Consider the following 13,931-nt stretch of genomic DNA (forward strand, 5'->3'; position numbering starts at 1 on the left):
TGGATCGCACTCTCTGAGAAAATTCCACCCTTTCCAATTATCCTCAGACATCCTGTGCGGAGCATGGGGAAAGTCTCAGTTTGGTGCTGATAGGTCCTGAGTGCCTCTCTAGTGCTTGCTAGTCTCCCATGTTAACAGAGAAAGAGCAGCCTTCAGCCTCAGAGCCTTGAGCGGGCAATTCGCCAAAATTAATTAACATCCTTCCATTTTTGTTGTGTTTATTATTGGAGGTATCTTCTATTTATTCCAGGTCAGGCTGTTTTCCAGTTACTCTAGTGCAAGTTTTCATTATAATAATCTTAAGCAAAAACATGATGCAAATTAAATTCTTAAGTACATAATAAGGTAGGTGATACAGGACACAAGAAAAATGGTGATGTGGACTCAGGTATGACTGAAATATGGAAACTATTTCTTTGTATTCTATTTGCCAGCTGGTTTCCATGTGATAATAGGAAAACAGAAGTAAAATGGCTTTCCCAAGGTCACAGAGTGGGGACTTGCATCCTCGCCTTCTAATCATGGGTCTTTCCTCCAGCCTGGGTTTTTGGATCCATGGATGGAGTCATTATGGCTATAAAACTCCAACTGCTTGGCCATCCAGAAGTCAATAAATATATGCTGATTCAAAACGGCACAGTGGAGCAGTAGTCACACCTGACTCCCTCTGGGCCTCACAGGCCTCTCCCTGGACCTCAGTTTCCCTCTGCAGGGTGAGGGGTTTGGCCCACATGATCTCAAAGGGCCCTTTGAGCTCTGACAGTCAAGATCAGTGCCTCTCAGGTGTGATCCTGGGTCTACCTACATCGTAATCAGAGAGGCCCACCGGAAAATGCAGATGCCTAGGTCTCACCCCAGACCCACTGAACCAGAATCTCAGCACAGGAGAGAGGCGTGGGAGTGTAAACTTGCAATGCCTTTCCTGACCCTCAGTGATTCTGATGCACAGTTAAGTCTGAGACTCAGTAGTAGCCCAGGTGAGCATACCCCTGACTGTTCTCAGGAAACAGAGCAGGTCAGGATGGTGACCAGCAGGGGGCAGCAAAGTCCAGAGCCCTCTCTCCAACAGCCAGCTAGCTGCTGTTAACAGGCGGAGGGGGTAAGTTCCCAAGGAAGGAGTGCACTTTGTACAGACCTTCTTCTGAAGCTCTCAAGGCACTTTATACACAAACACTCCCCAAGGTATTAAAAGGACCAGAGAGGAAACACCCAAGGAGAAGGACCAAGAGACCTGACATCCAAAGCAGGGCTCTGGGCACAGGCCTCAGAGCGCTCAGCCCGGAAATCAGTGCCACGTACCACCGCCCTCCTCCTGCCCATCCGACTCCTCACCCCTCCTCTGAGGAGCCTGGACTTACCGGAGCCTCTCAGCAGCCTGATCCCGCTGCTCCAGGCCCTTGTCCAGCTTGGCCTTCAGGGCCTCATTCTCCTTCCGAAGCTGCTCACACAGGGTCTGCAGGGCAGAGAGGGAGATGGGGGCAAGGTAAGGGAAGGGGTGCACCCCAAATGCAGGTTGATGCTGCGGGGCGGGGGGCGGGGGGAGCTATAGCCACACCAGGTCCCGACACGGTATCCCCTTTGCAATGGCCTCACCCAAGCCCTCTTGGGACAGCAGGAGCCAAGCCACAAGGCCCACCCAGGCTTCTCTCTGCATCCTCTCCCTCAGGAGCCAGCCATGAGGACGCCGGACCAAGAATCAGCCACAGCGCCTTCTGTTCCTCCAAGGCAGAGAGCACCATCCCTCCTCCTCCTTCACTGCTGTTCCCACAGCCTAGAATGCTCTTCCCCAACAGCCTTCCCCTGGCTGACTTCTACTCCTACTTCAAGTCTTAGCCTAAACGTCACCTCCTCTGAGAAGTCCTCCCTGACTCCCACATCTCAGGTGAGTTAGGTCACCTCCATTATCCTCACTCACAGTCCCCTGCTCTCACCCTTCCTGGTACCTGTGACAATTAGAGCTAAAGAACCATCAGTGTCGTTACTTTCTTAATGTCCCCCCCCACCCCACTAGTCCATGAATTCCCAGACGGCTGGGATCCTCTCGCCGCTCTCTTGTCCACTGCGGGATCCTCAGCCCAGGGCCCAGCTCAGCTCGACACTTTGTTGAAGGAACGCAGGACTGGTTGGCTGAATGAACCTGAGTCGTAGTAGGCCTAGAGCTTAGGAGATCTGGAGAGTACTCAAGGCAGCCGGGGTGCAAGGTTGTCAGCCGGCAAGTCAGAAGACAGGGCATCGGGTCAAGACCTCACCAATTCCCAGTGTGGCTCAGGATTCCCTCACTTCTGAGACACAGTTAGTTCCCCCACCTACAAAGTGGGACAACTGCTCCTCCCCTGCCTCCTTTATAGGGCTGCTATGAGGACAAACGAGACCGGGAGAGTGCAAGTGCCTCGTGAGCTGCCAGGCGCTTGATCACCTTTGAGGACATGTTTGAAGTGCTGCAAGGTGGAGGGGGCATGGAAGATGGGCAGCCAGACTCAGGGCCTCACAGATGGCGGGAAGGGAGGTTCTGACTAGTAAGGGTGATGCACCAGGTCAGTACTAAGTGACTCAATCTCTCAACAAATACCTAGCGAGCACCTAACCCATGACCCATAAATGGCCAGGTGTTCTTCCACTCACCACCTCGGTGGAGCCTCACAGCTTCCCCAAAGCTACGTAATTCATCTCTATTTTAAATGTAGGCCAGGGAATTCCCTAGCAGTCCAGTGCTTAGGACTCGATGCTTCCACTGCCGAGGCCCCAGGTTCAATCCCTAGTCAGGGAACTAAGATCCCGCAAGTTGCACGGTGTGGCCAAAAGTTTTAAAATGTAGGCTAGTGCAGGTGAAATAATGTGCATGAGGTTGTACAGCTCTTGGAATCACCAAGGGGATTAAACTCCATCTGGCAGACCCTAAATGCTGCCTCTTTCGCCTGTGATGAACGATTAGAGAAGGGAGGTGGCAGGCTGTGAGCTGGGCTGAGGGAAGAGACAGTGAGCGATATTCACCAGACCTTCTATCTGCTCCCTTCCGTGTCCATTTCCCAGACTTGCTGTGACCATGTGACCAGTTCTGGCCGATGAAAGGTGAGTGGTAGTGACAAGTGTCACTTCTGGGCTGGCTCATGCACAATTCTCTGGTCTCTTTTTCCCTATGGCTGTCAAAGGGCACAAGACAGCTGGGGCCTCAATGTGATTGTGGAGCAGAAACGAGCCCCTGCCACACAGAATATGAGGGAAAACTTTGATGTCATCCAGGGAGATTTCAGAGTTGTTTGTTTCCACAGCAAAACCGAGCCCTTTCTGACTAACCCAGGAAAGACTTGAGAAGGCTGAATGGAGAACACAGCCTGGAACTGGTGAGTGGTCAGACATGGAGGAATAGAAAACCATTACGACTGGCTGCAATGCCCAGCAGAGGCCTCATGCCATACCCGGCCTTGGAAATGCTAAGTGAACCGAGAAACTAATCAGTGAATGAATGAGGAGGAACCAGATTAATCTACCACCACCCACAGGCTGGGCAAGTACCCAGGATGCAAAAGCCCTGAGTGGGGACTCCAGGGAACAGAACATCCTGCTGTGGTTTCTAAGGGAAGGCCAGGACAAGGCCTCATGTGCTTTCCTTCTAGGCAAGAGGCAAACGCCCTGGGCACAAAGCAGACAGAGAGAGGTTGTCACACAAAAGTCATCACCTTCCATCAAAGGGGTTAAGAGAGCTCATGTGTGAGTTCATTAGTTCATTCATTCATTTGTTCATTCACCAAATGTACATTCAGCACCTATGAAGTGCCAGACACTGGGATGCAGTGGTGAATATGACCGACAAGGTACCTGCCCCTCTTGTGAGGCCTACATTCTAGCAGGGAACACAAGGGAAAAAACCAAACACAAAGTAAAGAAACCAATTAATAAAATTATTACAAACTATGATAAGAGCTAAGAAGGAAACAAACAAGAGCCTGATAAAAAAATAACAGTGGGGGCACTTTCCTGGTGGTTCAGTGGTTAAGACTCCACGCTTCCACTGCAGGGGGCACGGGTTCAATCCCTGGTCAGAGAACTAAGATCCCGCACACCGTGCAGCACAGCCCAAAAAAAAAAAAAAAAAGAAAATCTGAAAAATAATATATGTGTATGTGTATATATATTTATATATAAAACTGAATCACTGTGCTGTACACCTAAAACTAACACAACATTGTAAATCAACTATACGTCAATAAAAAAAATTTTTTTTAAATAACAAGGGTTGGCAGGACCCCTTTTATGAGGCCCAGTATCAATCCTTATTTCAAAGCTGAAAAGTTGGGACTCCCCTGGTGGCGCAGTGGTTAAGAATCCGCCTGCCAGTGCAGGGGACACCGGTTCGAGCCCTGGTCTGGGAAGATCCCACATGCCACGGAGCAACTAAGCCCGTGTGCCACAACTACTGAGCCTGAGCTCTAGAGCCCACGAGCCACAACTACTGAAGCCCACGCGCACACGCCTAGAGCCTGTGTTCCGCAACAAGAGAAATCACCGAAACGAAGAGTAACCCCTGCTCTCTGCAACCAGAGAAAAGTCCGCGTGCAGCAACGAAGACCCAACGCAGCCAAAAATTAATTAATTAATTAACTTAAAAAAACAACAACAACAAAGCTGAAAAGTTGACACTCAAAGTGATCCCACCAAAAGCAACGCACCAGGCCTCCCCAGTGCTCAGCCTTGACACTTGACATCTCTGGGCCTTGCTGACACCGGAAGGCTGTCTCCCTCGGGCTGGCCCTCCAGGCTGCAATCACTCCTCCAGCCTCCCAGTGTGGCCCCTCACCCAAGGTGGGGGTGGGAATCCTCTGCTCCCCCCGTCTCTCCTCACACCTGTCTCCAGCCTGGACGCCCCTCCTGCTCTTGTCAACCCAGGTCCTTCCCAAAGCTGCACACAGTGGACACCCCAGCACCCCATCCGTCAACTGGGCCCTCGAATGTTTGCTGACATGAGTGAGACAACAGGGCAGTGACTGGCCCAGAGGAGGGTCTAGGAGGCAGGAAGGCTTGGAGTTACAGCTCTGTCACTAAGGTGACAGACACTCAGGTCCTGAGCAGGTCTTCTCGGAGCCTCAGTTTCACCATCTGTGAATCCTTCCCTACCCGCAAGCCCTCAAGGCTCAGATCCCCTGCCCAGTGTGGGTGAGCCATCACCATAACATCTTAACAGTGACCACTTTTTGAGCGCTTACTATGTTCTAGAGTGTACAAGGGGCTTCATTTAATACTCAGAGCAATTCCACGAGGGAGGCATTTCCAGCCCCATGTTACTGATGGAGACAGTGAGGAACCGGGAGGATAAGTCACTTGCCCAAGGTCAGAGAGCAATAAAGAGTCTCCTGGAACCAAGGACCCTATGGTTCCAAGGCCTGGCCTGGCCTAGGAAGGAAATCTGGCTTCGTTCCCACAGCACAGGAAGGGCTGTAAAAGGAAGCCTCCTCCACTGGGGAGGCAGGTTGGGATGGGAGTTCAGAGCATGGACTCTGGAATACAACAGATCGAGGCTCAAATCCCAGCTGCACCATCTACTAACTGGGGGACCTTAGGCAAAAAAAAAAAAAAATCACCTCTCAAGGGCTGTGGCCCCACCTGTGAAGTGCGGATAATGATGGTCCTGGCTCAGGGGGCAGGGGCAGTAACATACAAGGGGCCGGCCTCTGTCCCCTCCCTTTCCCCACCTGTATGTGAAGAACAAAGGCAAGGCTGCTGCCAACCTACCACATCCACAGCCTCGAGAGTAACCCCAACCATGAAATCTGCATCAGCCACACCACTATTTCCCAGCTTCCCGCGTCTTCCTCGTCCCTTCTCACAACTTCCTTACCCTGCTCACTGCCTTGAACAAGAAGCCCAAGTCGGGTCCCCATCCTCACCCTCGGAAGTCCCCGTGGTACCCTGGACTCCCCAGAAGAGCTGGAGGAAGCAGAGGTGGAGCCACACGGCAGACCCCAGGCCACCCTCCCCGGGCCCGGCCTCACCTGCAGGATGGAGGTGCGCTGCTCGTTCTTGTGCACCTTGGAAGCCAGCCGGTTGAACTCGAGGGCCATGCGGCCCAGGTGCGTGAAGAGCTGGCTGTGGTCAGGCTCCTCGGCGCACACGCTCAGGGTAGTCTCCAGGCGCTGCAGGTGCAGCATCAGGTTGCTGTCCTCGTGGGGCAGGGGGCCCAGCTCCTGGCGGGGGGAGGGGACGCGGACCGCTCTTCACCACAGTCTGAGTAGGTGCCGCCAGCCTTTCTCCCCCTGCTTCCCCATTCCTCATGACTCAGCTCCCCCCTCTGATCCCAGCTCAGCCCAGGGACATTCTCCAGTTGTGCAGGTTCCCTGTCTGGGGCTGACTCACAGGGCAAGACCCGGGATTCCCGGGCCACTGGCTGGCTTACGAGTGCTGGAGCCACCTTCTTCCCACACATTGGGCCTTGCTGAGTGCCTGTGGGTAAATCACTCGTCCACAGGGCCTCAGAATCCTCATCTATTACATGTACACATCCCTTTTCTTCCCTTCTACCCCACAGGGTTCTTATGCAGGTGAAATGATACATGAAAGCAGCAAGCCCAGGAAAGGGGTATCACTCAATACACAGTACTGCTTCTTCAGCTCAGGAAGGCTTGACCAGCAGACATCAAAACTGTCTATTATGTCTATATGTGTGTCTTCTGGGGAGTGGTCCAAGCATTCACCAACTTTTCAGAGGACCCAAGACTCAGAACACGTTAGGAATCATAGATAGTTCAAAGAATCCCGATCTAGCAGAGAGATGAGATAGGAAGCAAACCGTGGGCAATACAGTCCAATCTCTGAGTCTATCACTCCCTGTCTCTCTCTTTCTCTCTGTTTCCTCTGTCTAGAACACTCTTGGCAAAGACAGTGCCTTAGCTATGCCAACACCACGTCCAAGGATCCACAGGGGTAGCTGACGGCTGACTGCATCAAGCTCCTGCCAGGCGTCCGAGTCCCCCCCTTCCCCTGCCTGAGCCCCTACCCATCAGGCCCCACGCCTCTTCGGGCTTCATTCCTGTGGTGTCCCCTCTGTTCAGCCTTCCCAGCGCCCCCGTGTTTCAGCTGCTCTAGCAGGCCTCCCCTACCATTTATGGCAGTCACAGGCCGCCAGAACTACGGGGAGCCTCAGGGTTCGGGATTGGAAACGAAGGTTCGGGGGGAAGGAGGTTGCTCAAAGTTGCCCAGTGAGTCAGTGGCAGAGCCAGGACTGGAACTCGGGCTTCCTGACTCTCCATCTATGGCCACTTCCCTCATCTGAACTCTGCAGCAGCGGAAATGCCCTGACAGCCACAGCGTGACGTCCAGCGAATGCCTCCATAATACTCCTAGCACCGTATTCTATCAGATGCTGCTGCTTCTTCAATTCTGCCTTCATTCCCCCACTGCCTCTTCCCACACAGGATCTGAGGTGGTGAACGGTGCTCTACTGAAGGCTGGTGAATTGTTTCACCGCCCTGGCTTCTCCGACTGGCCTACAAGCTCCCAGAAAGCAGGGAGGCTGTCTTGTCTTTGCTCAGCACAGACTAGGCACATGGTGGGGCTAAGGAGGAACCTATTAACGAGATGAAGTCCGGGGTCATAGAGTGAAATGCTTTCTGAGCAGGGGGGTCTCGCCTCCTCGGCCAGCTTCTCAGAGCCCTTGGGGATAGAACAGGACAAGGGGACAGAAGTTCCCAGGGGACAAAACACAGAACATTTCTGATACTCAGAGCAGCCCCTCATCACTGAAGGCATGCTAGTGTAAGCTGCATGACAACTTGATGGGGACATTGCACTGGGGACTGACAGACACAAGATGCAATCAGTGAACTAAAGAGCAACATTTTTTTGGCCTTGTTAATTCAATATTTTTAATTTAATTGCATTTTAACTTATTGTTTGGCTTTTAACTTAAAATTTTAACATTTTAATCAACCATTTGTAGCTTAAAAAGTCAAATTGTTTTACAAGGTTTGTAATGGAAACCAGCAGTTTCCTGTCTCACTTCCCTCCACGTCCCAGTTACCACTTCCCAAAGCCATTCACTTTACGTGTAAAGAGAAACATTTGTGCCCCAAATCCTTGGTAGAATGAGGCAGTGGAGACCAAGGTATCAGTGAAGGGTTACACCACTTATTGCCTGTATAACAATCAAAAAAATCTCAAAGTGAGGAAGGAGGAAGGAGGAGGAGAGGGCAGGACTTGAAGACTTTTGAAGAACGTTCCGCACCTTTCTCAGTGGTTCCCCAATAAGTCTGCCATTTTAAGAGAGAACAGGACAACATAGTTGGAATAAAGGCAGCAAGTAGGGTAAAGTAGAGAATGAGGATGCCAGGTGGACACCCCAGAACTGGAGGGGAGTGTGTATGTGCGCGTGCGTGCGTGTGTGCGTCCGTGTGTGTGTGTGTGGAAGTGCAAGGTTTAACCTCCTACCTGCATGCCCCAAAGGGGAGCCTGGGAGGAGCCAAGAGCCTGCACAGAAGGGCCACACCCGCCTCAAGCTGCTCTGGGTTTCTCTGGCCCTTTCTACTCTACCCAGGCTACAAGCCCACAGGCCCAAAGGCTGAGTCAGAGCCTGCGGAGGTGCCCGGCGCTTGGCGGAGGCCAGCGGGGCTGGCGACGTGCCCGGGCTTTCACAATGGTCGGGTGCTCGTGTGGCTCACAGGGAAGTCACCAGCCACGGATTTGCATATGTGAGCGAGAAGCACCCCCTGGTGCTGGCCCCTTAAGCGTATCCCTAGTGACTCCGGGGTGCCCAGGAGATATAAGCGGGTCCCGTGCCTCTCACGCGGGGCCAGGTGACTGAAACAGAGAGGAGACGGGGGACATGCCCAGGGACCTGCCGTCCACTCACCATGGTATTTCTGGTGTGGCCGCCGCTCTCTGGTGAAGAATGCCCCTCGGCAGGGACCACCTCAAATTCAGAGGAGGTGCTCTGTGCAGAAAAAGGGGGTCAGGGGCTGCCTGAGAGAAAAACACCTCGCCCCTCCTCTGGGGCCCCATGGCTGAGAGTACAGTGGGGTCAGAGAATGGAAGGAGGAAACCCCTTCTCACGTCCAAGTCCTCTGGGCAGGAGGGGAGCCGGCCCAGGGTGAGCTCACGGACCACGAAGCAGGAATGAATCCCAGCAAGTCAGCCCGCAACCCACTGTGTGACTCAAGGTCACATCCCTCTGTGGCCAGTTTCCTCATCTGTAAAACAGGGATACTGGACTAGCTGACTTTAAACCGCTGGCACTTTAGGATCGTATCTTTCTTAATGGCTTTACACTTTTAAAATGTTTTCATGAACTCCATTTTTTCTCAAAGCAACCCATGGAGTGGTCAGAAGGTTATATCCCCATTGGGCAGATGAGGAAACTGAAGGCATATCATTAATAAATGCAAAAGTAGGACTGCATTCCAAGGACTGCAAATCCAACATTCCTGCTATGGCACCAGAGCTGTCTCCTGGGCCTAGGTGTCTCTGACTAGTCACCTGGAGAACACAGACAACAGCTAGTGTGGCCACAACCACGGTGGTCCTGTGCCTGCCTTGCCAACCCAGCCCCTGAGATCCCAGGGGAGTGGACTGATATGGGATAAGTCCCAACAAGACAAACACAAATTTGGAGAGACTTTTTCAGGACACACTCAAATCCAGGGAGGCCAAGGACTCCAGTCTCCCCCACATCTCCCAGCCACTCCAAGTAGAAGGTACTGGTTGTGCCACCAGAGGATGGGCCAATCGTCCCTCTGGACCAGCAACTGGCTCTGGGATTGCTGTTAAACCTGGTCGAACAAAGGCTAATTCAGCCTTCCTTCATCCCAGGAAAGGGCAGGGATGGGAGGACCTCCGGGCTCAGGTTCTGCTGAGCCCCATGGCCACCAAGGGCCCAGCTGTGGATCTCGGCGCCACCCTAGAAAGTTTCCCTTTCACCTCTACATTTCCTCAGCTGTCTGCATGACCTCACAAAATGTTCTTCTCTCTCTGGATCTGATCTGTGGGATGGAGACTCTAACTGATACGACTGGGACTTCCCTGGTGGTCCAGTGGTTGAGAATCCGCCTTCCAATGCAGGGGACGCGGGTTCAATCCCTGGTTGGGGAACTAAGATCCCACATGACGCAGGGCAACTAAGCCCCCGTGCGCGCACGTGTGCCACCTACAGAGCCCACGCGTCACAGCTAGAGAGAAGCCCGTGCACCCCAACGAAAGAACCCACGGGCTGCAACTAAGACCGGATGCAGCCAAAAATAAATAAATAAATAAATATTTTTTAAAATTTAAAAATAAAAATAAATGATACGACCACCTGGGTCCCTTACAGTCCTAGGATACCAAGCAAAACTTCTCAAGGCAAATCTGCAGAAGACAGTTTCTGAGCCCCTGTTGAGAAGGTGAGTTCCCTGTCACATCTGCCTACTTTCTGAGCACTGTGCAGCTGATACACGCTTAACATTATGCAACCTAGCAAATGGGAGGAACTCCTTGTACATATCAGGGTCTTCCTGGTAAGATTTAACTCCGACCTTCATTTGAAAATGGATAAACCGAGGCCCCAGAGAGATTGAGATCAACTTGCCAACATCACCCAGCAAGTCAGAACCCAGGTTTCCTGACCCCAAACCTCTCTCTTGCTGTTCTGCCAATGGGACCTTGAAATCCAGGCAACTTTCAGCCATGACTCCAAATGCAACTTACACTTGCTGGAGGTTTGGGGACTGGCTCTGGCTTGTCGCTGGGGTGTGCAGGGTCAGCGGGGGTTGCTGGGACATCTGCATCCTTTCCTGGAGAATTGAGAAAACATGGGTGAGCAGCAGGGAAAGGGGAAAAGCCCAGATGCTGCCCCCTTAAGGACAGCCTTGGCCAGGAAAGTTCTCAGACAGAGTTCCCTACACGAGTCTGGGAAAATGGGAGGTGGTCCCAGCAGGGCAAAGTAGCCTGGGAGAACGACTGGCTCTGGAATGACGGAGTAGAACCTGGGCAGAGAGACCATCTTCCCTGGATTTGCTGGGAAAATCCCAAGGTGGCCACTGCCCCTTGCTACCCTGGACCTGCCTCAATGATGACAAGGATGACAATTCACAATTAACAAAGTGTTTTTATATTTATTATCTCAGCCAATTCTCAAGACGGCTCTGTGTCCCCATTTTAAAGGTAAGAAAACTGAGGCATGGAAAGGTCACCAACTGGCCCACGGTCACACAGCTGGCAACTGCAGAACCAGGACTCAAACTTAGCTCTCCTTCCCCGAATTCCTGGGGCTCTGGCCACAGGGGGCCCCTTGAGGGGAGTTGCATGGCTCCCTCTGGGGATGGGCCCGGCACCCATCCAGGACTCAGAAAACGCTACTGAATGGACAAGTGGAAGCTGGAAACATCCATTGCCTGCAGCACAGTGGACTCTGCGAGCATCACTTTCCTCCATGTGTCCATTCAGCAAATGTAGCCAGCAGCCAAATGGAAGGCTGGCACGCTGGCCTGGGCTGAGACTGTAAGGTGGGGTTGCAGCAGGAGGCATCTGAGCCCCATGTGGGGCGGAACTTTTTCCTCCCTAGTCCCAGACTTTGCCCTGGACTTGGAGACATGCCAGAGGAATGCACGGTGATCACACACAGGACTTTAACCCTAAGTCATAGTCAACGCTTTCCTTTAATAGGTAGCATATGGACCTGACATCTGAAAGACACTGCAGCAGGCTGATAGGCAAGTCTAGTCCTTCCACAGGCCTCAGCTTCCTCACCTGTAAAATGGAAGGAGGGGGCCCAGACCAGAGAGCTTCTGACTCAGATGCCAACTCTAGTGACCCGAAGTGGCTGCCTGGAGCACGATGCCTGGCACATAGTAGCTGCTCATTAAATATTTGCTGAATAAGTTACGCTGATAAAGATCCTGAGTCCACATCCTGGGTGCAGTGGATTGTTGTGATCCATTTCTAATGTCTGCCAGGGCCTCAGGACTCCTGAGTCACCAGCTATTTTTGGACAAGGTTATTCTGAAGTCCTTTCCAAATCTGACCTTCTGAGGATTCTATAGCCAGAACATGACTGGGAGAATGGCCTGCGGCCTAAGGATAAATGAAGGAGAGGTGGATTTCTGATTAAGATGGGAGTCCAGGGCTTCCCTGGTGGTGCAGTGGTTGAGAATCTGCCTGCCACTGCGGGGGACGCGGGTTCGAGCCCTGGTCCGGGAATATCCCACATGCCGCGGAGCAACTGGAGCCTGTGCTCCGCAACAAGAGAGGCCGCGGTAGTGAGAGGCCCGCGCACCGCGATGAAGAGTGGCCCCTGCTTGTCACAACTAGAGAAAGCCCTCGCACGGAAACGAGGACCCAACACAGCCATAAATAAATAAATGAATTAATTAATTAAAAAAAAAAAAAAAAAAAAAGAAGGGAGTCCACGGTTAAGGGATTAGAGAATAAGGAGTACGGGCAAGGCAGAGGACCGCCTGGGCTCCTCTTGTACCTGTGAGCTCAGCCAGGTGGTCGAAGGAGGTCAAAGAGGGAGACGGCGGTGGGAGCAGCTCACTGTCCTTGACCAGCTCCTCTGCCTTCTGCCGCAGCCTGGACGCTTCCATCTGAGACTCTTCCAAAAGCTCCCCTGGGGAGACAATGGGGGAAGGAGGAACAAAAGGAATTACTCAGTTCAGTGTGCTCGTTCTCCCATCCCAAGCCTCTAAGCCTGCTTCTACCTGGGTTCTGGAGCTGCAGGCCCTGGGTTTCACTCCCTGCATCACCTTGTGGGCTGAGTGGGACACACGTCATTCTAGCCCACAACCAGAAACAGGCCTGATAAGGAAGAGCCCTGCAACCAGGGGAAAAGGAGCAGAGGCGAATCTAGAACAAACTCCTGGTCCCTGGCACCCTCTTCCTGCCCCACTCCCATCGCACCTGGCTGGGGACTCCACAAAGCCAGGGGCTCTTTTAGGCCCACCATCACGGTCCCGGGGGGCTACCCACAGCCTACGGCCCGCAGTCAGGGACTGCCTGAAGGGAGGAGACCCTCCATAACATCAGCCACCCCTCTGGGCCTCGTTTGCCTTCTTTTGTAAGTGGAGACAGGGAAACTCCATCCCTCCTCCCCCAATCTGCCATTCCAAGGAGAGATCTGCCAAGCAAGGAGAAAGCATTTGGAAAATCGGGAGCTGTGCTCACCCCCAAAGCCTAGGCCCGGAGAATGTTGCAGCAAGGCAAAGGAAGAGTTTTAGGAGTTTGGAGGAAAGAGAGTCCCCTCTGGATGGGGAAATCAATGAAAGCCTCTCATGGAGGAAAAGATGGCATCTAAGCTGGGTACTGACAGATGGGGACCAGTCAGTCATGTGGAGGTAAGCAGGCTTGTTCTGAGCAGTGGCGACAGGTTGAGGAAAAGCCAGGAACAGAGAAACCAAGGGGCCTCCTCCCGCCTTGCTTCAAGCCAAGCTCAGCTCCCTGCTCTAACACTTGGAGACCGTACCCTGGTTGCCCTGGTGATGCCAGCTCTCCCCATTTCTGGTCCTTCTGGAAGATGGGCCATTCTGTTTCCCTGTCTGCTAACTGGGCCTGCCAGCTCCCTCTCCGCCACCCCAGGCCTCCTCCTCAGTCCCTCAAGGTATTCTGAGTCTTGTCATCATGGTTCTGGGGTGCTAGGGATTCAGGGCTGGGAATACTGCCACCGTGCTACAGAAGTACACAAAGACACAGCTGTGGGGCAGGAGGGAGAGGGATGACTTGGGCAGAAGCATATGCCAGCTGGCACTGCAGGCTGCAGGGAGGAGGCTTGCAGGCAGAGTGCAGGGTCTGCTTTACCTAACATCTTTATCCCTTGCATTTTTTCCTTCAGTCTGGAATTCTCCTCCACTAGGCGCTCAAAAGCTGCGGACGCCTCGCCCAGAGGTACGCCGCCCCCAGGGTCGTAGATCCGGTATGGTCCTCTCCCTTCCATGATGGTGGCTCAGCCCCTGCCGTGGTGCCCGCCTGGCTGTAAG

General features: G+C 52.9%; 1 protein-coding gene across 8 annotated transcripts in view; it reads right to left on the minus strand.

Moving 5' to 3' along the window:
- Nucleotides 1-13,931, minus strand: part of TNIP1 (TNFAIP3 interacting protein 1) — a 52,224-nt gene that overhangs the window by 17,228 nt on the left and 21,065 nt on the right. For 4 of the 8 annotated variants that reach the window (XM_082381487.1, XM_082381489.1, XM_082381486.1 and 1 more), the window contains exons 2-7: nt 13,753-13,924; nt 12,434-12,568; nt 10,669-10,754; nt 8,840-8,920; nt 5,988-6,179; nt 1,359-1,453 (exon numbers count right to left, since the gene is read on the minus strand). In XM_082381487.1, coding sequence (XP_082237613.1) covers nt 1,359-1,453; nt 5,988-6,179; nt 8,840-8,920; nt 10,669-10,754; nt 12,434-12,568; nt 13,753-13,888 — 725 coding nt within the window. In that variant the 5' untranslated portion in view covers nt 13,889-13,924. The remainder of the gene's footprint in view (nt 1-1,358; nt 1,454-5,987; nt 6,180-8,839; nt 8,921-10,668; nt 10,755-12,433; nt 12,569-13,752; nt 13,925-13,931) is intronic. The other 4 variants (XM_082381493.1, XM_082381492.1, XM_082381491.1 and 1 more) reach the window with 2 other exon arrangements.

This window comes from Balaenoptera borealis (genome assembly GCF_965194805.1).
Source record: "Balaenoptera borealis genome assembly, chromosome: 2".
In the NCBI taxonomy this organism is placed as follows: Eukaryota; Metazoa; Chordata; class Mammalia; order Artiodactyla; family Balaenopteridae; genus Balaenoptera; species Balaenoptera borealis.